The 25,574-nt window shown below is 40.4% G+C and overlaps 1 protein-coding gene across 3 annotated transcripts in view; it reads left to right on the top strand.

Moving 5' to 3' along the window:
- PPARGC1A (PPARG coactivator 1 alpha) overlaps positions 1-10,114 on the top strand; it is a 365,064-nt gene extending 354,950 nt beyond the window's left edge. The window contains exons 11-13 of one of the 3 annotated variants that reach the window (XM_005501286.3): positions 3,996-4,117; positions 4,470-4,621; positions 7,483-10,114. In XM_005501286.3, coding sequence (XP_005501343.1) covers positions 3,996-4,117; positions 4,470-4,621; positions 7,483-7,586 — 378 coding nt within the window. In that variant the 3' untranslated portion in view covers positions 7,587-10,114. The remainder of the gene's footprint in view (positions 1-3,995; positions 4,118-4,469; positions 4,622-7,482) is intronic. The other 2 variants (XM_065060648.1, XM_021286094.2) reach the window with 2 other exon arrangements.
- The last annotated feature ends 15,460 nt before the right edge of the window (positions 10,115-25,574 follow it).

Below are 25,574 nucleotides of genomic sequence, written 5' to 3'. Positions count from 1 at the left end.
AAAACAGCCCTGGATTTCTTCTCTCAGCTTCACATGAACCATTACCTGGCTCTTAAAGAGCTAAGTATGCACCACAGGTGTGCAGACAACAAGCGGTAGGGAAAGCAGGGATGGCAGCACTGTGGGTTTTACCGCCGGAGTGGCTGCCCTCAGCTCCACAGGCTGCTTAGCCCAGTGCAAAAAACCTGTGGAAACTAATATGCCCAGTGGTCTGCACTTTATTTCCATGTGAAATAAAGGCTTAAGAATGAGGAAGGGAACACAAAGTAAAGTTTTGGAGAAAGCCTTTGCAAGACAAAAATATCCTTAGCATCAGTAAATGTTTTGCAGGATGAGGGGTCCCTTTATTGCTCCTTAGATGTGTAAGGTATATCCTGGTCCTGATTTCTCAGGTTTTAACATTTCTAATACTATTTTCATTTGAGAATTGAAATACTGCTTTTCAGTCTGAAATTTGCTGCCACATCTGCCCATTCAAATGTTTTTTTACTGCAAGGAAGAAAGAGCAAGATTATGAAGGAGGAGATTTAGATAAACCAAAAGAAGGCAGATATGTTGAGCCTGAGGGTGGTGGCTGGACTCTTCTTCTTTTATTTACCTGGTACATCAATGAACTGTGCTTAAACCTTACAATGCAGAATAAATCAACTGCACTTTTGGGAGGGAAATATGAACAGTATCTTCTGGAGTTTCCTGCATCTTCCCTCTGCCCACATTAAATTGAAAACAAAAGCTTTTCACTGCCATTCTCTAGGTTCCTAAGTCATATATCATCTGCTCTAACAAGTGCAGTAAAAAGCATACTTAATATGCATAAACAGACATATGGATGTAACTTATTATAAAATAAAGGTCTTTAACATTTAGAGGTGTGTTGTAATCTTGTTAGGCTTGTATAGCTCTTTATTATTAATGGGAATAAAAGGCAGGTGTCTCTGTGAATACAAACACATTTTTCATAGTTGCTTTAAATAAACTAAAGTTAACCAAGACAATGCTGTATGAATCCTGTGCTCTCCAGTGTATTCTACCATCATGGCATTCTGCTTAAAAAATACTTGAAAGAACATCTCATGTGTGCACACTGGAGAACATATGGTGCATTTCAGCTTTAAATTTGAATTTCCTCAATTTTGAAGGTTTAACTTATTCCCTTAATGATAGTTTAACAGGCTTTTTTTTAAATTGTTCAGTTTTGCTTTATTACAGTTGTCTTAAAGGGGTATTAGAGCTATAAAAGTTATTAGAGGGATAGAAGAAGGAAAAATTGCGCAGGCATGCACACAGTCTTATGGAAGAGTATGCAATAGTTATTTCTATCACACTGTAATATAACAATCTCCATGTCAGTGAGCAAAACATTATGTTTTTTCAGTCGAGATGTATTATCTCAACTAAAGTATATTAGACAGTCTGCTGTGTTATGTTCTGCTCCATCTGGTCAGTCATTTAGGTTCAATAGCAGGTATCAATGGAATTGTTTCTTATCAAGTGTTTCAGTGCGGTTAAATCCTTGATTTGGTAAAACAGTCTGAAAAAGTAATTACTGTGCATATGCAGATTTTCCTGATCTTCAAGTTTATCGCACCTAACCATACTGAAAGTAGGCAGAATTAGAATGGGGAAAATGGAAGAAATGCAGATTTCATTTGCCTGTACTCTAGAGTCCCTAGCTCACTGGAGCCCTACCCAGACTCCTCTGGACTGGGACACAGTAGAGACAGAGATAAAAACCAGCAGCTGTCTGTAAAGTTCCCCTCTTCCCTGGATTTATGGCCACCCATGAACATACTTATCCTTCTTTTAGCTTCTCCAGACTGCACTGCAATGGTAGAGAACAAGGACAGCTTTTGGACCACGCACTTCAGATGATACAGCATTTGAAAGTGAAAGTTGCTGTCCGAGCAGGGTTAGAGGGGACCACCAAAGCTGTCACCTCGGTTCCTCGTGTAATCAAAAGAAGCAGTAGGGTAGAGCATCTATATGAGATACTTACTGATCCTGTTGATTAAGGAGAGCATGTACATACTTTGGTAGAGCAACCAGGGACTCCGCTGAGCTGACCAGGGAGCTAGGAACCAGGTGGTTCCAGTGGTCACATTTTTGGCCACACCTCAGCAGATAGGGCTTTGGGGTGCGAGTAATTGGATTTCTTGGATTTCTGTTTTCTGGATCTGTGAACTGACTGTCGTTTCTCAGGAGCTTAGATTAACTGGATCTGAGCCCCTGAAATTTGTGAGGCCAGGAAAAGTGTCAGTGAAAATAGTGGACTGAGTGTGGCAGTGAGAAGGAGTTTTTGTTGAGAGGCAGGTGTATTAGTTTCAGCTTCCTGCTGCAGAAATTGTTTATTTTGTATTAATCAGTTCCCCAGAAGGAGTGCTCTTTTGGGAACGGGGAGCCACAGTTGGAACTCTGGTAGCTAAGAAGAATTCTGATGGTCCCTTTGTTTCAAATGAGTGCTCAAAGAAGTAAAGAAGAGGCATCAGGATAATTTCTGTTTCTACATGTGTTGGGTCAAACCTCAACCCCTTTATCTGTGGTCCAGGAATGTCTAGTGCTTTATGCCTCTGTGGGGACTCATGGAAAAGATCCATTTCTTGCTATATCTGAATTGCAACATTATAAGCTACCTATCTCTCAAGGCTAGGATGTTTCTGAGCAGGAATGCAAGTCTGTATTTAGGTCCCATGGGCCTTTCGCATTGCACAGTTGAGATGTCATTAGCCTTTAGGCACCTCCAGGTTACGACAGTCATGAATTCTCAACAGTAAGTATAGCTCCTTTGGCATTTGGCACCTAAATTCTGTGCAAATCTCAGGTGCCAAAGCTCATGGTTTAAACTGACATTGCTCCACTGACTGACAGATTTACGCCAGCTGAGAATGTGGTGGTGGTGGTGGTGGTTTGATTTATGGGACCTATGTGTGGGGGATGAGCAGTAGGGCCAGTAGTGCCAGGGTTCTTCAGGCCATAGGTGATCTGAGACAGGAAGGCTGAGCACCCAGGTGATGTATAGCTGGTGCTTCTTTGCCCTGATTAACTTAAGGTCACTGTTTTGAAGATCTCTTTCTGCTTTTTGCTTTGCTTGGCGCTCTATCTTCATTAAAGTTTTCATCAAAAAAATCATAAAGTGACATTCACAGGGTTTCCTAGTCCTTCTGTCATTCTGCTGAGCATTTCCACTCAGAAAGGAAGGGTATGACCATGACTCAATTGTTTTAAAAGTATCTTTGATGCTTTGCTCCAAATGTCAAAGGAACATGTAAATGACACCCTAGCCCGTAAAAATCAGGGAATTCAATCTTTTTCCTAAGAAAGGAAAAGGTAATGGTGACCACTGGGCATATTTTATTCTGCTGCATTCATGCAAAAATAATTATTTTCATAAAAGTTATCTTCTAAGCCCCTAACAGTTTTCCCTCTTTTTTAAGGTACGGAAAGTGGTGGAAAAGCTAATTGCAGGATGAGTCAGCTAATGAGTCATCTGAGTTTATGATGTTATGTTTGTTATACATTTTGTCACGTCTAGGGTTTATTTCTGCAATTACTTGTTACTTTGTTCTACTCCACAACTAAGATGGATTTTGCCCAGTATTGGATACATGACAAGAGAAAGGGAGCTCCTGATTTGGAAGGGTTTACAGTCGTAGAGGGGAAGTGGTAGAAAGGGCAGAAGGGAAGAAGGTGGGTGTAACAGGATGCAAAGGGAGTTGTCTGTCAGAATGTAGCAGAACAGTGACAGCAAGCACTGAAACCTTCCAGGAGCACACTGCCTGACACACACAGTGTCACTTAAATACCTTAGATGCTTTCCAGGAGAGAACTATCTCACTTACTAGCAGGATGAACTAAGTCTTCCACAAGAGACTATTAACTATAATTATACATTATATAGCTTTGCACATCCATGTGTGTCTTGCAAGCATATATGTAGAGGTTCATCTCTATTGCACGTTTGATAAAAATATGCCTTCCCTGTTGCTGTTTCTCAATAGGAGGAACGTCGTGTGATTTATCTGGGTAAAATCAGACCTGACACAACCCGAACAGAACTGAGGGACCGGTTCGAAGTTTTTGGTGAAATTGAGGAGTGCACAGTAAATTTGCAGGATGATGGGTAAGAACTTTCGAGATGATTACTTCTTGTTTGCGAGCTGCCATATGTAAAAAATCATGTCAGTAGGATTACTGGTATGGGAGTTACCATTGTAAGTGCTGTGACAGATGACATGCTGAGTTCAAAACCTTATTTATTTTCTTTCATCCTTATTTATTAATCTTGCTAGTTGAGATTTCCTGTCCCAGAAATAAGTATTTAGCTGCATGACAGAACAATCGTGCTGATAAATGGATGCAGTACTTCTGGCATTTCCACTGCGGGATCTCCTGTTCTTGCTCTCAGGAAGGGGTTACACTATATGTGTTAACTCTTTTCAGCTTTTGTTCACAACTGTATTTTTCAATTGCAGAGACAGCTATGGTTTCATCACCTACCGCTATACTTGTGACGCCTTTGCTGCTCTTGAAAATGGATACACTTTACGCAGGTCAAATGAACCTGACTTTGAGCTGTACTTTTGTGGACGCAAGCAATTTTGCAAGTCTAACTATGCAGACCTAGGTAGGTATTTTGCTTTATATGAATTAAAGTACATCAGTGGAAGCTTGCAACTCAGGAGGATTTAATATTTGCTTCTCTTTTGTTTGCTGCTTATATTACTTAAATGATTGGGGGAGGTAAAGGAAGTGATCTTCATTTGCTGCAAGAGGTTTAAAAATCTACTGATCTGAGCTGGCTTCTTTCACATATTACAGGCTCTGAAAATTCTTTTAAACCTCATTTCCATCATTATCAAAAACAAGTGCCCAGTATTCCCATATTGAAATGATAGCACCACAAAAACATCCTGCACACTTTACTATTCATTGCTATGCTATGACTGCCTGGTTCTAAGACTCAGTTTATTTATATGATCAATAAACAGAGACCAAAGTAGATGCCTCACCCCCCAAAATTCATTGATTCTTACATTGCCATGAGTTGTGCTGTAGAAGTGTAGGACTTCGCAGAGACTCTTCTTAAACAGAATGCATAGTTTCTCAGATTTAAGAGCTAGAAGGGGTTGTGACCAAATACGACTCTTGGTATAGCAAAGGCCGTGGGTCTCAACTGATAGTTCCCACATCACGTATAAGCATCTATGTATGAAAGTGTCCCCTTTCAGGGCCTTCCAGTCATGATATAAGAGGCTTCAGCCAGTGGAGAGCTTAGCAAATCTCTTGGTGTTTACTATCCCCCTGATGTCGGGCACTGTGTACACCAGTCTCCAGACCTCAGTATGCTGAGATAACTCCAGTCCCAACTGTGCATACTGGCTGCGATAACACACCTGGGTCTGTCCTAGTCCTGTCTGGGCAAAAATGTGTGGTTCTGTCCCATGCTCTGGGCCAAGGTCTGATGCTTCCCCTTGCAACAATGTTTGGAGATGCTCAAACTGATACAGCAGGAATGCTAATGTTAAGTATATGCAGAAAGAGACCATGCAGACTACCAAAACGTCCTCTGTAATATTATAATATGTCATAAACTCGCCGTTTATTTAATTACCTTTTAAAATGTAAAGTATTCATTGAATGTTAAACCTTTCCTGACACCTGTATAAATAGACTAAAGGTATGGGAGATACTCTTTTCTGAATAAAATAGCAAGGGACATTTTGCCGTTGAATCTATATTAATCAGATATTGTAGGTTTTTTATGAAAAAATGGCCACAGTCATTAAAATCTCTCATAACCCTGTAACATAGTGCTAATGAAATCTTGTATGTGCTGCCCTCAGCCTTGTACAATGCAGGAAGTGAATACAGATATATTTTTTCTAACCAATTGATGTATTTTCAGAGTAAATGATAAAGACGATATGCATTGTTCACAATGAATATGCTATAATTCACTTCAGTGGCTAAACCGATAATGTAAAGCTAAGAAAAGGCAATTGACTGCTGAAGAGATATAGGGTTGATGTTGAAAATATAAAAGGTAGCAAGGCATTTGTCAAAATGTAGGCTGATAAAAACAGCAAAAACAGATTGAAGTCTTGACTTATCTTCAGCAGTGGAAGCCAGGGTCATCTCTGTATCTCAGAAAATCTGGGGTTTAAAATAAGTTGTCTGAAGGGAACCCTCTTGAACATTATTCATCACAGGGAGTATTCCCTGGCAGGTCTCTCCATACCAAGTGGGATTCCCAGAGTATCTCTGAGCAGAATATTTTCACTTTGTCCTGCTGACAGCTTGAGCTTCCCTACTTCAGACTGCATTCCCTGTATTTTGCAGAGTATCTGGTAGAGCTACATAAGGAAATGGCAGGATGAACTTTAAAATTCATGAGCTAGTACAAGGACAGAGAGAATTAATCAGCCTTGGGTTGAGTACAGAAGAAAGAAAACACTTGAAAATAGTAGTCAGAAGTTTTTAACACCTCTCCTCTGTGAGAAGATATTGTCTTAACAGAACTTGTAATGAACATTTGATGCACAGTGTGTCTTATAGTGGTAGATGGAGAGTTCTCATTAATTCAACACAAGAAATGGCAAGAAAAGGGCACTCTAGTAACGGAGCTGTGACACAGGAGCCAGGGAGAGTCAGTGTTAATCAGAGATTACTCCAAAAGGAAATTCAGTGCTTGCAGCCATGTCAATAATTGTCCTTCTGGAACGGTATGGCCACAAACGTACAATCCCTCCTCTGTGCTAGGAAGAGACTGACGTCTGTGTCTGAGCAACTAGCAAAGCTGGAGTGGGTATCGCAGGTCACAAGAGCTGGACAGTTGCTCCTGCTCTGACTCACCACATATGCTGCAAAAAGCTGAGGAGCTCGCCTGAGATTGTGCAGTGATGCTGAGGCTTGGCCATGAATTGGGCACACACTAAACGAGCAAAGCCACAAAAAATCAGAGTAGAAGCAAAAACAGAGACCCCGAGGCAGGGCAGGCATGCACAACGGTGTCCCCTGCGTGCTGCCCGCAGGCTGCCCTGGCTTTCTGCAGAGCCACCCCTTATTAGCTTTGTCAGAAGAAGTCTTGGGCATTGCACGTTGCAAAATTATGGTGGTGTTTTCAGTGAAGCATCTATCGAGATCATCTGGACTCCTCTGAGACCTATACACAGCAGTGTGTTGTTGCTCAAGTCCTTGGAGAAACTGGTTTTGGTTTACGTGCTCTGTATGCACGTGCAGTTTATGGCATGACCCCTGCAATGAGGTGTGCTTGTTTTGTTGAGTCCTGCTTCTTATCAGAAAGCTCTGTCCATACTTAAAGCTTCTCTGATGACCGTTTTTGGGCTTTTATCATCCTGTATAAGCTCTGATCACAAGTGGATTGGTTCTGCAGTGCTGTTTGTACTATTGTACAAAGAAAATAATGTTAAGTACTCAAGAGGCGTTCTTGCCTCTGACCTGAACTTGCTTCTCTTTGGGTTTCAGATTCAAACTCAGATGATTTTGATCCTGCTTCCACTAAAAGCAAGTATGACTCCATGGATTTTGATAGTTTACTTAAAGAGGCACAGCGGAGCCTGCGTAGGTAACATGCATCACACCTGAGGAAAACGGAGGGATGGCGAATACCTCACGGACATCACGTCCTTCAATAACGGACAATTAAGAAGTCATACTTAGGAATTTCTCCTACTTTACACTCTCTGTTCAAAACCATGGTTTACATGAACACAGCTGCTCAACGAGTGAAGGGCAGGATGCCTGTCCAGTAAGCACATGCGTGTCCATGGGTGTCAGCTTGGCTTTCGCGGGGGATCGGTGTTGGGGGAGCCAGCCGGGCATCCCTCGCCAGTTCGATGCAAACCACGAAACATGGCAGCAGTTCCACAGAGAAACACGTACAACGATGAACTGCAAAATCTGTACATATTGCATTTTAACAAAAAAAAAGAGAACAAAAACGAACAAAAAAAACCCTAAATTTGAGAACTATGGCTGCTGATGTCTGGGAATCAGACACTGCATTATTATTTTTTTTAAATGAAGCTTCTTCTCATGACACAGTGATAATATGACAATCCAGAAGAAACCACAGGTCCCAGAAGCCTACAATGTGTTTTAGCTTTGTTTTAAGATTTTTCCTTTCTTTGTTTTTTTGGGGGAGGGGTTGGTTTGTGGTTGGTTTTTTTTTCAGTCCTTGCAGAAGAGAAAATGAAAGGCTCAAGCTTCCCTAACATTTTGAAGTTTCATCTTTTAATTCTGACACCCATGTAAATGTCTACAACGTTGATCTTCCACAGCAAAATTTTCAAAGCCTTGTTAATGGTCAAATGTGCAGCTTGTTCAGCGATTTATTCTAATGAGCGGACGTGGTGTTACATTATTAATGAGAGTTGGATATAACTATCTGGGTGTGTGCACATTCTCTAAAGTAGTTGCGTATTTACAAATGTTAAATGGAGTATTTTTATTTATGTACATACTGTATGATGATGTTCTTTTTTTGTTACAGCTATGCACTGTAAATGCAGCCTTCTTTTCAAAAACCGCTGAATTTTTCTTAATCAAGAATATTCAAATGTAATTATATGAGGCAAAACAATTATTGTACACTAACATATGTAGAAAGCTGAACTTATGCTTATATATATTTGATTGTAAAAAAGAGAGAGAAGCGTGCGGGTGAGGGGGTGTTTGTGTATATGCGTGCGTGCGTGTGTCTGAGTGCAAAAGCGCTTTACACATATCCATCCCTTCTTTGGTGAGCTTACATAAGAATTTTGTCAGGACTTATCCTAGCCCAAAAGGTGTTAACCACTTCTGCAGTATTTTTCCACACTTTTATCATTGCTTGATTTTCTTTTGCAGTTTTATACATGGAATTTGTTAGGGGAATGAAATTTTCTCATCTAAATTTTTCTAGGAGATACCATAATTTTATGTAAAGTCCCTCAGATGGGTAATCATTAAGAAATGTTTTTATTTTATGTATCAACAGTAGTTTTGGAACTAGAGGTCAAAAATCTTTTTAAAATGCTATTTTGTTTTAATTTTTGTGATTTTAATTTGATAAAAAGATGCTGAGGTACTAAGTACACTATGATTTTTACAGTGATTCTGTGTCTAAACACTGTTCTTGAAGCCAGTAATCTTTTCATTGGCAAAGTTTAATGATGGTATTTATATTTTTTACAGTTATGCATCCTGTATAAATACCTATCCTTCATTCCTTTGTTTACTAAAGAGACATATTTATCAGTTACAATTATCCTATTTATTATAAATTATGAGATGACTAAAATAATTAAAAGGCCAGTGGAAATTTTATACCTAGGATGCATGACGGTTGTCAGTTTGGAGTTAGCGCTTCATCTGGAAATTCAGCTTTTGCAGAAGCAGTGGGTTGTTGTTTTCTTTTCTTCTTCTTTTCCGATGCACTAGCATGGCCTCTGATGTGCCCATGACATTGTTGCTGATGACATTGCTTCTGCTAAATTAAATAGAAACTTCAGGAAGGAAAAAAACCACAAGAGTAAACTACTGCTATTCTGAGCATCAGAGTTTCATCTGAACTCGGAGTCTCTAGACTGAATCAGCGAAGTCTGGAATTTGCTCGTGAATGTATAGATTTGGTATTCTATTACTGTTTGGCATTCATGACTCCTCTTAAAGGTATGGCACACCCAACTATTTAATCTCCTTTCCCACTCCCAATCTTAGAAAACCGATTCCACCCCTGTGCCAGTGCAGTTGATTTGGATGGCTGCATTCATTTTATCACCAGCATATTGTGTTCTGAGAGATTCCACTGTCTGTCCTGTCGAATGCTCGCTTGATTTTTTGGCTTCTTATTTCTCAGTAGATAGATAGCAATAAAAAAAAAAAAATAAAAAGAAAAAAAAAAAGAAAAAAAGAACTTTTTCGAAGGTTCTGTGTTACAACTGTAACATTCTTTAATCTGCATAATTCTTGTTGTTGCTCTGTAGGTTAAAAATGCAGGTATTTTAACTTTGTGTGAATGCCAAACTAAAAGTTTACAATTTTCCTTTCTGGATTTTGAGTATCTTCTGTTGTAAAGAAAAATATTAAAAGCAATAAATTATTTTTAAGAAATCAATATTTAGTATATCATATTACGCGTTCAAGGACCAGATGCATTACCTATTTTGCCTTTACATTTCTGTGATTAAATTTTAAACACATTCTCTTTTGCCCAGCATTGCTGACATGAATAAATTGGTGTGGGCTTTGGGGGGGATTATTTATTTTTCACCAAGCAGGCACAATGACATTAGTCAATTTTTTTTTTCACTGGCCTGGTAAACATTCTCATCTTTAAGATGGCTTTCCTCTGTGGATTTACAAATTACATGTGAAATTAATGTAGAGCTAGGATTGCTGAATAAAGCTATTTGTATCCTTTGTAGACACTGTAGTAGGTAACCCATCAAAATATAAACTCAGTGTTTTTCTTTTTTTGTCCCCCAAGAACATTTCAAATTAGCACATGTACCACGTTGTCACCGGAGGCAAATTGCGGCATAGCTCTGTGTGTCTTTTAGATGAAGATTGTACTGCTGCTTTCATGCTGTGGTAAGTACCACATCTGCAACACAGGTAACAGAACTGGTACTTAGAAACTATGGTCTTTCCTAGAGCTGTAGCAGAGTAATTTCTACATAACATAAAATAATCCAAATCCAAACAGAGGGAGCCTAAAATTGAAGAAAAATACCTGTGCTAAACTACTCTGAAAAGCAGTTGGGCTGCCATCACCAAGAGCAGCCCTGAGAGGAAGGTTCGTGCCTCTGGGGTGTAATACTTGGGTCAGTTGAAAAAAAAACCAAAACAACCACACCTTCTTCTCATCCCTTTAGATGTGAGCTTGCAGTGGGTAATGATTATGTGTCCTTTTTGATGGCTGTAATGGGAACTTCAGTCACTGTAGTATAAGAGCTGATCTATAAATGACCTAGAATAGCCATGTAATATAATGTGATGATTCTAAATTTGTACCTGTGTGACAGGCATTTTTAATAATGTGAATCACTGACCTGATGGAGCTACTGTAAAATTTGTACAGTAGGTGAACACATCAAGTGTTTGGTTGGACTATGCTGAACAGGGAAAGCGAGATATCAGTTAAGCCCGAGCTGGGTTATTTTCCACCTTCCAATTCTACATGTACTTTTGTGGTTTAACTCATTGTATGAAAATTCCTGTGATTTTTTTTTTTTTTTTTTTAATGTGCAGTACACATCAGCCTCACTGAGCAAATAAAGGGAAACGAATGTTTCAAATCCATTTCTGTTTCTCTTTTTTATCACAAGTGACAGGTTTTTTCCCCCTCAGCTGGTCATGTACTGTGTTTTCTGGCACTCTTCCTAATGGTCATAGTTGACTTCAGATAGTACTCCAGATCACACCTGCATGATGGCACTCTGGCCAGGGGACAGAACCACTAGTTTTAGTAAGTTCAGTAGCAGAATGATGCTATCTGCCTTTCAGCTGTGAGAACCCAGGGCTGTTGAAGGGCCCAACATAAACTTCGTGGGAAAACTTGAAAAATGCTCAGTGGAGTTTGGGGAGCTGCTGGTTTGAGTTAGGAGAAGGTGGGGAATGTGAGGGCTTTTCTGCATGGCCATGCTTGGATCCTGGTTGTACAGGTAGTAGGGACTAACAAGTTGGTGTCTTCCTTCCTGAGATGATCAATAGCTGTACTAGGCAGAAGCACCACCATGATTGTACTTCACCAGCCTCTTTGTCTCAGCAGACAGGCTAGGAGGGTCAGAGAGGTGCGCAGGTGGACAAACATGAATTTTCTGGATAGCTGGCAAATGGTATTCACAGCCCCATAGCGATGCGCAATTAAAAGGGAAAGGAATGGCTTTGGTTTGCTCAGGGTTGGTTCACAGGTACTCAAGGTACTGCTATCCCCTTTGTCTCTGAGGCTCAGCAGCACAACAGGCTGTGACGGAGCCTTCTCATCTCTGTGGGTTCCTCAGAAGGTACCGCAGGTGTCTGCAGCTGCTGGCCAGGCTGGTTCTGCTCTTCAGGTAGAGAGGACCACTGAAGTCACTTTAAAAAATTGCCTTTTTCAAGACAACCACCCTCTACCTCACCTCTGCTCCTAACATTACTGTTTACTTTATACTCTGTCATGATATTTTTTTACTTGCAAAAAATATATAGCTTTTGCATTTTTACCATTTACTGATCCACACCATTGTGCTTGGTGCTTGCAACAGTGACAGAGCAAAATTCTTCGCTGTGTACGATTTGCTTTGTTGACTCACTGCTGCTGATCAAATTAATGCTCAAAATGTAGTGGGCCAAATCCATCCCTGATGTACTTCATCACTAGTGCTGCTGTTCCACAAGGCATGAATTTAGCCCAATATTTCTCCAGTTACTAGGCTTTTTAATTTTATTTGTTTATTCATTTAATATTTTTGCATAGCACTTCAATGCTTACAAAAAAAAAAAGCACTCTATTAGATTTCCAGAAAGTATTGTGTTTTACCTCCTGTCCCTTCATTTTATGTTATTAAGGTTTATTGCATAAAATCAGGATCTCATTTATTAAGAAATCATCCCTTCCATTGCCTGCTCTCCTGGGTTACCATTTTCTCCCCCGTGAATGCTGCAAGCTGAGCACCTGAAATCAAATTCAGGCACCTCAATGAGTGGCCTGATTTTCAGAAATGCTGAGCATTTCGCAGCTCCTTTTGACTTCAATTAGACCTGCCCACTCTCAGCACTTTTAAAATCAAACCGCATATTTAGAGCCCAAATTCAGCACAGCATTTACATTTGTGCTTAAGTCTGTCCTGATTCGGCAAAGCACTTAAGCACGAGTGTTTTTAGATCCATTGAAGTCAAGTGCTCGGCTGCTTTGAATAAAAATAGACTCCTGGATTGGGGCCTAAGAATCCAAATACAGACATCAACGCCTAATTTTAGGCTCCATTTGGAAAACTTCGGCCTTGCCCACCACCTTTAACCTTTAGTGCTTGCAGAAAACACAAGAACACCCATCAGGTTGTGAGGGGAAGAGCAGGAGGTTTAGGGAAAAGAAGTGGAAGCCACAGACAAAATTTTTCCTTGAGGAAAATGTTTTGAAAACATTAAATCCATCTTTAGCAAGATGCCTTGCTTCATCACTATTATTTCATGTTGCACTGCTAGAATCTCATTCAAGATTAACATGCAGTTATTCTATTGTCCCCCACCATTAATTAATAAACCGCTATATTAAACTTTAACCAATGCCAACTTCCCCTGCTTTTCTGCGAGTCACACTCTCGCCATTGGCATGCCATGTTCACAAGCAAACTAAAGTATAAATCAATTTTCTCTACTTTATCAAACAGCAGAAAGTAATAAAGAAGGTCACAAATAGTACAGTAGTTCCTTGGAGGTTTGTAACATCATAATTTAAGGCTCAGAAAGATTGAATCAAAAGTTGAATTAATCCCTAAGGGAAAAGATTCTATATAGATTCTATTGATAGACGTAGGGCAGCCTATCTTCATTGGGAGCTGGTATATTTGTTAATACTTCGGGACAAAGGAGACTAGTCTTCTCAGCAAAGAAGAAAATGAAATCCTCCACGAGAGGAAGTGAATATATCCTCTGCGCTTCCCGTTGCTGTGCTCTCCTTGTGCTGCTTTCCTGAAAAAAAGAGAAAGCAAACTCATCTTCTGCTGCACGATGTGCTCTGCTGAATGGCTGGTGTCTGTGCAGTGCAATTATGGAAACTGCAGCTGGATGGAATACATACATAAATCGTAAATGTTGCACTTGATCGGTGTTTATTCCTCGACTGATATTTTTTCAGTCAAGCAACCTGAGCCCAAAATCTTTGCAGTCTAATGAAAGGTTGGGTTTTTTTCAGTGACAAATTTTGGTGAAGTTACAAATATTTCTTCTGCAGCTAGAAACATATTCCTTAAAACTTGTTTATCATTTGGGGTTCTTTTCAATTATTGCAGCTTCCTTTCAACATGCTGCTGAAATCATACTTTCACAAAGGCGTTTCTGATTCTCTTTTATTAAAAAAAATCTATAACCTTAACGACGTGACTGGACCTGATGAATTAAGCTCTTCCGAATTCATATGGAATTAATTGGGAAAAAAACCCTCCCATATAAAGGAAAAAAAAATTCAATAATGGCCTCAGCTGGAAAAGTTATACACATAGGTGTGGTAAATGTTGAGATCTGAGATCCAATGTACCTTTTTGGAACACATGCATGGTGAAGTACCAGGTGATAGAAGGATTTGCGCATGCATACTGGCTATTTTATTCTGGTATTTGCTAGCAGAGAGGAACTGAGCTGCTCTGTGACAAAGGCAGCTGAACAGAAAACAGGTACAATCCCAGCCTCTCCAAAATCGGTGACTAAACTCCAGCCCTTGTCAGCCTTTTATTAACCTCAGCTTGTGTAAATAGTGGGCAGTGATCAAATGTAAATAATCTCACATGCCTTATTTGCGTCATGCTAGATTGTCAGCCAGATGTAGTGTGAATTAAACCCATAGCTATGTATGAAGAAAGCCATGTCTGAAAGAGCATAATATGTAAATTACTATTAGCACTCTTAATTGAATGAAATATTTGCTACAGTTTATTTTTGACAATGTGCATTCCATTCTCTATTAAATTAGTGCTTGGTAAAGTAATAAAGTTATTACAGCCATAAAGTTACTGTGCTATACCTTCAAGGCAAGGCATTCGAGAGATCTTCTCGTTCTCCTCAGATTATTGACTTTGGCATTATGAAAAACGCACATTGGTGCCTTATACTAATTCTTTCCTACTGCATTTGCAACTCAGGCCTAGGCTTATTCATGCAATGTGTTGGCAGTAAATTAAAAAAAAACAAAACAAAACAGCCACACACTTGAAAACTACTGGAGTGCTTTCTTTTTTTAACCATTTATTGGAACAATACCATAGCTAACTGTAGTTTTCTACTGCATGAATAATGTATTGTTGTAGCTAGGCATGCCCTCAGTTACACACTCCTGCCAGCAAGTAGTGGAGTGGTGAATGCTGTTGCTGAATAATGATTAATTACTCGCCCTTCTGAAGGAGGCCGGTTTTGTAAACTGGTCACACAGCATGTTACGTGGATTGTGTCTGCTACACAAAAGGTTACTTGCAATCACATAATGAGACATAATGATGCACATCACAACAATTCTTTGGTACGAATCTGCACACAGTGGAATTCAGATAGAAACCCATTTATTTACATATCCTGTTTGCTAGAGGGTACAAAACTTAACTGCATTGCTGCAGTGCTGCCATTGCTCCTTCGGCAATGCTGACATTTGGGGTGGAAACAACGAGATGGCTTCTTCAGGAACCTCCAGCCGCAGCTTTGCAGAACTGCCCTGTGAGAGCCTGCTGGCAAACACTGGCAGGGCCTGGGCTCCAACGGTGGGATGGAAACGTGAGCAGGATGTTTGCCGAGGCGTCTCTCGGTGGGAGGCTGGGATGCAGTTCCTCACTGCAAGGCGAGGAGTTCACATGCAGTACGGGGTGAGCACACCAGTCTGATCTGGGAAGGGTAAGCGGGGAATACGACTTTTGCAATATATTACTCTTCATTGTGCAGTTAAAGAAAGAAGGGTGTTCAGAAGTACCATTCTAAAACCTAGAGCCACATCTTTTCTGAAGCCTTCAGGGAAGCAGATCTAGTTGTTCTCAGCTCCTGCTCTCTGCAAAGCACGAGGGCCAGGGCTGTCCCAGGGCTGCTGATGGCAGAGCAGCAGTGGCTCGTCCTGCCTGTTCTCAGCAGGAGGCGTTTGACTGTCCAGTGACCTGTGTGCTACTTTGACATTGCTTGTGTGCCCCTGTCACAGAGGCACCCCGAGGTTAGTTTAAGGGACAACAGGGTCCAAAGCAACTTTTATTATACCGGTGAGAAGCAGGGCTTTAGCACTCCAAAAGAGACTTAAATACAGGTTCAGGTATCAGTTGAGGAAAAATTATTAAGGGGCAGCAACTAACACAACAGGCAGTCCACAGAGTGCATGCACGTGGCTTCACTCAAAACAATGCTGGAGCCGTCCCTGAGTCCCGGACGAATACACACTTGCCTAAACACGGTGTGGGATTATTTTAAAGAGATACACGTACTCGTAGTGAGTACAGAAAGTGTACGCTCGCGATTCTGCGAGGGTAAATTTATAATACACTCACAGGCCTGCGAGGGTTAATTTATAATACACTCGCAGTCCTGCAAGGGTTAATACACGTGCAAATGTGCATGGAATATTACATGTGCTTATGTGGAAACACGGGAGGAAAATACACGCGCGATTGTGCGAGGAAATAATTTATACACGTGCTCATAATGAGTACGGAAAGATACACGTGCAAATATGCATGGAATATTACACGTGCTTGTGTTAAGGATGGAAAGTATGCGTGCAAATGTGCACAGAAAGTTACACGTGCTTATGTGGAAGCACGGGAGGAAAATACACCTGCGATTATGCGAGGATTAATATTACACGTGCTCATACTGAGCACAGAAAGTTACGTGTGCAAATGTGCACGGAAAGTATAAATATACTCGCAATCCTGCGAGAAGTTTTACTCACACCCGTGGTGGCAAGGCAAGCGGAGTCCCCATCCCGGGGATGGGGGCTCTCGGTGGCAGCATCTTGCTCATGCTCCGAGAGACCCGCGACAATGGGCGGAGTCTTGACGAGAGTCCCGTTTTTTATAGGCTGATCAGATCTGACTGTAGGCATTCTAGAAGCTTCTCTGCACCCCCACACTGGCTGTGGGTGCCCCTGAAGCTTCCAAACATCCCCCACACTGGCCACAGGCACCCAGCAGCTCCCTGGCGCCTCGGCACTCCCTTCTCCTAATGGCCCTGGCCAGGGTGCTCTGGGGACAAACAAAAGAAGCTGTTAGCCTCAAACAGCAGAGAGAGAGGAAGATGTGTCTGCTCCTTCCATACTGAAGGAGGGAGGGGGAGAGAGGGGGGTTTGCATCCTGCCACAGACCCTAAGGCCCTGTTGGTCAAGCTCATCAATAAAGCTGCAGAAGTTTGAGTTACTGAAGATGTGTCATGGGACTTGGTGTTCAAGATCTACTTGGCATCTTTTAGCCGAACTGCTCATTTTGTCCATTGTTGTCTCAAGAAGAACAAAATGTTATGGTATTGTTTGTAGAAGATTTGTTACCCTATAAAACTTCTTGTTTTCCTGTAAATGAGGTGCGCTTTGCTTATGTGGCATGAGTTTCTACTTCGTATATGCAGCGATGAATAAACCGCTTCCTATGACCAGATCATCATCAGCCTCTAATGCAATTATGTACTTACATGGAGCTAGAGAAGGTTGTTGAGGGTAAGACCAGCAAATGGCACCGTGCTACAACCAACATGGCAGATATTTCTGCTGACATTTCCCACAGCTTTGCCCTCTAGCAATGTCATGGTCTCAGCCACCACTTTGCCCTCCAACACATGACAGTTATGCGAACCATGATGGAGTGCTATGTGCCCTTTCAGCGAGCACAAGGCAACCATGAGACGCTTTGTGGGGTGCCAGGGGCCCGGTGGAGCATGCCAGCAGCCCGGCAGGAGGGTGGCCATAGCGCCGTGGGGGCACACGGTTTGTGTAGTGGCTGTCATACACCGAGCCAACAGCTGGCTTAATTCTGCAGCTAACAAATATAATTTTTCTTCCATGAATAGTTCCTTGAGCAGTAGATCATGTGCAGGCTGATTTACTGCAGCGCTCTCCTGTGCGGATTCTCTGATTTGTTATAATCTCGCCGAGGCGGCTCTGCAGCCTTTTGCTCCGCAGCAGCGATAACAGAGGGTGTCTCTGCCTCCATCCCTCCCACTGGTTTCATGAAACAGAAAATCTCATCCTCTCATGAAGTGAGGGGAAAAAAAAACCTCAGTGGAATTCTCCACTTTGGTGGCTCAATAGTTCTGGTATTATTTCCTAGCCACCCAGACATTGTCTGTCTAACTAATAAGGTGTCAGTAGTTTCAGATTCGGACTTTGCATATTTGCAGCTGGGCAGCTGTAGTGAGATTTTTGTAGAAACCTTAATGAGAGTGGACAGGGAATGGACATGAAGCATCAAGTATGAAGCCTCAGAGCTGTGAAGCTGTACAGAGAGGCTTATCAGGCATATCACAATCACACCAACTCTTTCTTCTGCTGTTCCTAAGCTGTTGACATTGTATGAAAGCTGATATGTAATTGAAGAATCTACATATTCATTTAACAATGGAAAAGGCATATAAATAATAAGACTGCTCCATAGTGACCCTCCTAGGATGCACCTTCCTAGCAGAAGCAGCTTTGCAGGTACCTTTTTACACTCTTACTCTGAATCTCATGGCACTGGTCTTGCTCTACAATGCTGGGTCTGATGAGATCGGATGAGGTTAAGCTGCCACGAATATCTGCTGACTGGCAGTTTATTCCCTCGCTTGCTCAACAGTGTCAGACTCACTACATGTCTGGGAGGCAAAGAATACAGTTAGGCTAGACAAATGGAATAGGAACCAACTGCAAAGTGAATCCTGCGCTGTCATATACATTTTTTATTCACATTGCACATAAATCTCATCTGAGCTCATGGGAGAACTTTAGCATCCCCTTAAACTCCCATTTATTCTCCATCCTTCTCATTCTTTGCACTATTAAGAAACAGATTTATTTTCTGAAAACTACTCTTAATCATTGTGCAAATAGCAATGGAATATTTATACTCAAAGTAATAAGTAGATGATTCACATCATAATACAAGACTGGAGATTATTCTGACTTATTTGTGTTTACTTCGTGTAACACACAGATGCTATTCTCACTCTCTGATAGAAATGTTAATTATGGAATTTCACTATTCTCATTTAGATTTATGGTTGTTTTTGTTTTGTTTTGTTTTGTTTTTAATGCCATAATGTGCATGGGACAATTCTACAAGACATGAAATGAAGATGTTCAGTGTTCCAAAACACTAAAGACAGAGAAAAAGAAAATAAGGTTTAACTGGACAGGGCAATAAACTGAAGATCTGTGCAAAATACAGAGTAACAGAAAGCATGAAAATCCACTTGTTATTATGCTGGTTAGTGGTCAGTCTCTAGAAAAACAAGCCATAGCTTTCAGTGATAATGAGAACATCGTAAAGCGATGGTATGGTCAGCTCTAGAGTTTCTGTCCTTTGCCACAGAACTAATATTGTCAATTCAAGCACCTCTGAATATGGGAAAGTGGATTGTCAAGTCCTGTTTGAGTGGTTCTTCTTGGACGAATAGGAAATGTTTTCTCTGGTTATGTCTGACTTTATTACTTTATACTGCCAAGGGCAGTATCTGGCCCTTGGAACTATATCTTTGTTGTGTGCACAGAGAAACATTACACAATGTTTTCATTGCTCCATTTTGCTCACACAAGTTCAGGTAATGCCAAGGAAACTATTCTGTGGTCAAACTGAAAGTCATGTGAACCTTGGGTTCTTTTCCCAGGGCTGTAAGACTTGTTTGACATTTAACCTCTTGAGGTATGTTTAATCTTCATTAACCTGTCGGCATGCCTGTTCTTCAGCCAACACAGGCACACACCTGCATGTATACCAGATATGTGTGTGTTTATAAGTGTATATGTGCAGACATACTTATCAATACCCTAATATGGAAAATATATATGTAAACATAGACTACTCATCTGGGATTTGTCACTGAGAAATACTTATCAATACCCTAATATAGAAAATATATGTGTGCACGTAGACTACTCATCTGGGATTTGTCACTGAGAAACCTCTCTGTTGTAATAAAACATGAACTCCAGTAATAGTTTTATCTCCAAACAAGGCTGTAGGCTCTATCTACATCCTTATGTTGCAGAAGAATTACTTCCTGCAGGCCAGCACAAAGCTCTGATTCCTCTTGTACCCTGCTGACATTATTGCAAGGAGCCTTCCTGCCTGGGTCACCATCACAAATGGAGTCAAAGGGAATGTCTTCTGCTCTGCGGGCATGACAGCCCCCTTGCATTCACGGCGTTGCTTGTAAACTGATTGGGAGATATGCAGTACTGCTTAACTTGTGGTAATTTGAGTGTTTCTAATCATTCATCTCAAACCTGTTTCCTATACTTTTACAGTTGTAGTAACTGAGTTCAGGGCTGCCTAAAAAAATAAATAGTTGTTCCTAAGGTTGTTTTTTAGATACAGATTTATGTGCTCTACAAGCCGTTGGTAATGGGCAGACTCAGACCCTGTGATTTTAACCCAATGACCATAAAAAGGTGGAAAACAGCAGTAACTGTTTTTCACTTACAGTGAACCAGCATCTGTTGAAATTGCTCTGCAGGTACCTAGTGTCTCCAAGGCTGTGGACTCCACAGAGCTTCCACACCACCTTGGCTGCTTCCCAGGAGTGGAAACCAGCCTGGGAAGCGAAAGGGTCCCAGGCTCGGCGCCACGTGGGTACAACCAGGGATCACTTCAACTTGAAGGAAATTGTCATTTCCTTAAATCTGGGATGGTGTATCACCCAGTCCAAAACATGTGAACTGGTAATAGACGCTTTCAGCTAATGAACTCTTACGAACTGCTTCCTCCAATTGTACAGGGCCATATCTGTCAACTGAACAGGAGTTTGATTTTTTTGTCCCAATTTCCGTATGTTTGTTCTATGATTAAATTAATGGCAGCCTGTAGTGTTTTAAATGTCAGTTCCAATCCCTGATCATAAACCAGGAAACATTCTCCTTCAACAACTCATAGTGATGACACTGTAAGGATTTGTTCCAGCTCCTATATTTAAGAATTCATTTATTTGTTTATTGATTTCTTACAACACACTTTGGTACTTTTCAATAGCACCTCTAAACTGAAATACTTAATGTTCGATGCAACAGCACCAGGTGGCTTCTCAGCACAGCCTTTCCAAATCACCTCAAATTGCCACAGTTTGGCAGAAAATGAGGGGAGAATGTTGGCTTCTGTAGGAGTGCCTGGGATATCCATATCTATGGTTACTCTGAAGTCTGAGTTTTGTGCTTAGCACTTCAAAATTCTGCTCTGTTTTTGAGTGTTACTGCCACAGCTCTCCAGGGCTAAGTAGCAAAGGTAATTTCTTTTGATTATGTCTGACTTTGTATTTACAACATGTGGCACTATCCTATTTATTTAATAAGAACTATATACTCCCACTTAAGAAATCTTTCTATTCAGATGTGTAAAGGAGAAGAATTGCTCCATTCTACTGAATGTCTATTATTAAGGGAGAAAGTATTTAAAGATTTGAAGATACCCCTGCTGCACCCTTCAAGAGCTTTACAATCTCTTTCTTGTGTTTTTATCACTTCAGCATTGCACTAGCTTTCCTTTAGCTTTTGATGAAATCACCTCCTTGATGAAATCACTGGAAAACCAGGCTCTGGGAAAGTGCTTTATCTGAGATCCCAAAGACAAGTTTGTTCTAAAGATGTTCATGCTTTACAGTCTTCATATTTAGACCTCTCCAGTGATAGTACAAAGTCTTTGCAAATGCTCATATTGTTTCTCCAGGCTTTGGGTTACTTTGCCAGAGAGATGTTCTTTTGTTAATCAAGTGCTCTTTGAGGATAAAATGTTCATCAGAAGTCAGAGTTGCAATATCATCATTTTAATCATATTACTTTGAAAAGATATCATTTATTTTTTTTTTTTTAACCTATTTTCCTAGGGCATATGTAACAAAGGGATTTTCCTGCCTCCTGTCTGAACTTTGTAGCAATTATGTAATGGGGCAGAGCAAAGCCTCCAGCCAGCCCGTTCAGCTGGATATCTGAAATTAAAAACCTCTTGTGGATTAATTTTTGGCATCCTTTTGCAGTCATACATTGTTTTATCTTCCCTCTCTTTGTACTTCAACTTATAATGTGGTGCTCCCTTCCAACAATATGTAGATAAAATGCAGATCTATAAATTGAGGTAATTAACAAAGTAATTAAAAATAAAACTACTGGTGTCTTGTGGTGTGTACTAGAGGTATATAATGCATATGTATATCTAAGCACATGCATATGTGTGTTTATATATCTATATATATCTGTGCACTGAAAATATTCCCAGCTTGAATAGGGAGAACAAATTCTGGAACAAGCTCCCTAATATCTTTCACAGGAACAACCCCAGCTGACCCTTGAGGATGGTCTGATAGATATGAATTGCTCGTGGCATTATGCTAGTGGAGAAACAGGGCTACTTTGCCAAAAAAATTATTCCATTTAGTCATAAACACCACAGCTAAGTTGATTCAGGGTTTATCTAAAATAGCCCAGCAGGTTTGGTGTAAAATGAAAGGCAGAGTGTTAATTTAGATGGCAATTGTTTTTCAATAACACTAATTTGCACTAAACATCCTGATTTACATAAGCAAACAAAGGCCAAATATTAGGCCAAGGAGCACAATCAAATCTTGGGTTCAATTATAGAGGAAAACCAGGCTGCTAGAAACACAATTTACTAAAACCATCTTTTTCAGCTTTTGCCAGCTTTCAGTCCCTAAGCATTTTCCAGTGGAAGTGGGGACACCTCTGTCATTAAACTTAACCCAATACATGTATACTTAATTTACTTAGTTGTCCTTCATTCATCCATTGAAAGTAACCTTAGAGGCTCTGGGACCACAGGCTGAAAAGCCGTGCTGTGCTCCCGCTGCTCCTTTGTCTCGCTTTCTCTGTGGTTCTGCCATTTCCCACAAGACAAATATCTCACCTTGGGAGTCCTCAGAGCTGTTCACCTTGGTATTGCCCTAGATCTGCCTACAGATACTTCGCTGCTCTCATCTTGTGCTCCTCTTTTGACCCATCTTGTAACGCAGCCCCGATGGAGCAGGTGGGTTTATTTCTCCTGAAGAATGGGCAGGTTCCACAATCTGGTCCCACGCGGGTCACTACTCCTGGATGAGACTCCTGGATTCCTTTTGTGTCTTAAGCCAGGAACTGAACTGATACCACTGATGGATAAAAATTTCCCCCGTGAGCTTCTGCATTTGGGTTTATCTGTGTTGACAGTTATGCAAAGGTCTCCCCAGGAGAAGCCCCCACCATTGCTGACGGATCCACGGGGCTCTGTGCCTCCCCAGCCCCGCAGTTCCAGTTGCCACAAGCCCTGCTTCTCTCTGCCTAAGGCAGTTCACCAACTGATTTATTGAATCTGCCTCGTTCTAGTGAAAAAAAATGGAAGCTTCCATTTAAAACCAAAAAAAATCAGCATTTTTCCACTGTTCTTGATGGTTTAAAACTAGAAATCTGGAGGAGGAAAACTGAAAATCAGCTATTATCTCAACGAAATATTTTTTCATAAATAAATGAAAAGGGAAATAATCTCTAAAGCAATATTTAAAGTTATATTACTGCCATTTCAGTTGTTTGTCAAAATGCAACCTAGAGCTAATAACTATTCAAAATGAAGTTGCTTAATTCAGTTTTTTGAATTAAGCAATTGTAATTGCAATATATATCAAATTTATTTGCCTTGGCAGTGAATTAAGGATATATATGATATAATCCTGATTTCCCAAGCTTATTTTCTAGAAATCTGAATTTAGCCTGAATCATTTATTATTATATATTACATCTTTACAATATTACATCATCATCTATTAACTTACTAGCTGAAACCCTAGAGTATACAGAACTTTCAATTATGGTAACAATAGTGGTTCCTTTTTTTTAATCAAAATATATACGTTCTCATTTGAAGGGAATGAATGGCTATACAATTCCAGAGCATGTGGCCTGTACACTGGCTGTATTTTACCTGGCCTTAGCTGTACGGGGATTAGTCTGGTTGGGTGCCTGGACTTGCCCCTGGTCAGTGGAGTCCTGGTGCCATTTCCCAACCCTCGCAACCTGCACAGCTTGTACCGCAGTTAGCAGGGAATGATTGCAACTTGAGCTCCTGATTTCTCTTCATTAACTATGTAGGAAATACAGAGGCTGATTTAGAGGCCTGAAATTTGGACGGATGAAGTCAGATGTAATGAGACCTGCTCTTGGGGTGTACTATGCCTCAGCCACTAGCAGTAGTTACGTTTGTTGTTACCTGAGGTGAAGAATGCCTTCTCTTTTATTTTATAAACATATGTATGAGTCCTCTGTGTACTGAATAAATTGCACTCAATGGCCTGCTCATCCTTAAAGAAGCAAAGCAAGTTTAGTTTCGATAAGCAGAGAACCAGGAAGGCATTATTCTTTCTTCTCAAATTTCTTTCCCAGTACCTCAGAAGAATGACGTCGGTTCTTCCTTGTACCTTCAGCAATGTGGGCACAGAGTCAGTGCTTTGAGCAAACTGCAGCTGGATTCCTGCAGCAAAAAATATTGTGGCTGAAAGAGTCTGAAACTCATAAATGCCATCCCAAGTCCTTTCTTCAGCCCAGAATCCAGCATATGTCATTGCACTGAGCTAGGATGTGGATTTGTGAAACGAAGATAAATAAAATTTTTAGATTGCACCAAAATCCTAGGCATTCCTTTGCAGTCATATAGAAGTGCAAAAATCCATGCAAATTTTTTCCTCCTTCATCTGTAACAGAACAAAATTAATGTATGTGATGATTTACTATCTCTGAAGAGACATGTCCTTTTTATTTTTAAACCTAAGCAAAAAAGCTTCAAAGTGCAAATCCTTTAAAAAATAGATTTCTGGCTCTAGCAAAATAAAAGTCAGACTTTCAAAAGAAAAGCAGATGTTTCCTTATATTAATTAGAAAAACGCTTCCTACCATTGGCACATGTTAACATCCTGTAAGTCACACTCCCCTATTATTTTACCTTATCTTTGTACTCATCACTCAGACCAAGGCTTAAATATACATATTATATAACAAACCATTAAAATTGTCTAACCTTGTTGTGCTCTGCCGTTCTTTCTTATTGAACAGTAACAAAATGAGTGAAAGGGACCTGGAGTTTATACTAGTAACTGTGTTGGAGAAAAGCAGTTGCCGCGCAGTCCATTTCTTGCTTAGGCTACGTGTCCTTTTTCCGCTGGCAATCATACACTGTGCTGTGACCCCAAAGGCTGTTTGCTGTTTCTTTTTCACACATGCCTATGCAGGAGCATGGATTCTCTAGAGTGGGCTTTAGTTTGCCCCTGGCCTTTTAAGCATTCTTTTAAAACCTGTTTTTGCAATAGTAACCAATTAAACTACTTACTAAGAAAGAAGCATGTTTCAGCACTTAAGTTAATTGAACTGTTACAAACTAAATATGATTCCAAATTGTTTCTGTATTCCAAATCACTTCATGCATGCAGATAAAATGAAAAAATTACTAAATCGTTTTGAAATGTGCAAATCAGGCATACAATACTGGCATTTAGATCTGTGACCTGATCACAATGTAGTAAGTACCTTTGAAAACTTTGCAGATTTTAAAGCTGTCATATGAAACCCTTGAACCACTGCTTGATGTGATATTCAATAAGTGGAAGTCAGGCTGCAATCAAATTGTGGAACTGTCTGCATCAGGGTTTTACTACCAATTTACCCAGAAAATAATCTTTCCCTGATTCATTTCACGGGCCAA

This window comes from Columba livia, chromosome 4 (genome assembly GCF_036013475.1).
Source record: "Columba livia isolate bColLiv1 breed racing homer chromosome 4, bColLiv1.pat.W.v2, whole genome shotgun sequence".
Classification (NCBI taxonomy): Eukaryota; Metazoa; Chordata; class Aves; order Columbiformes; family Columbidae; genus Columba; species Columba livia.
Note: the sequence above shows the minus strand (reverse complement) of the source record. Positions and strands in the feature narration are given on the sequence as shown.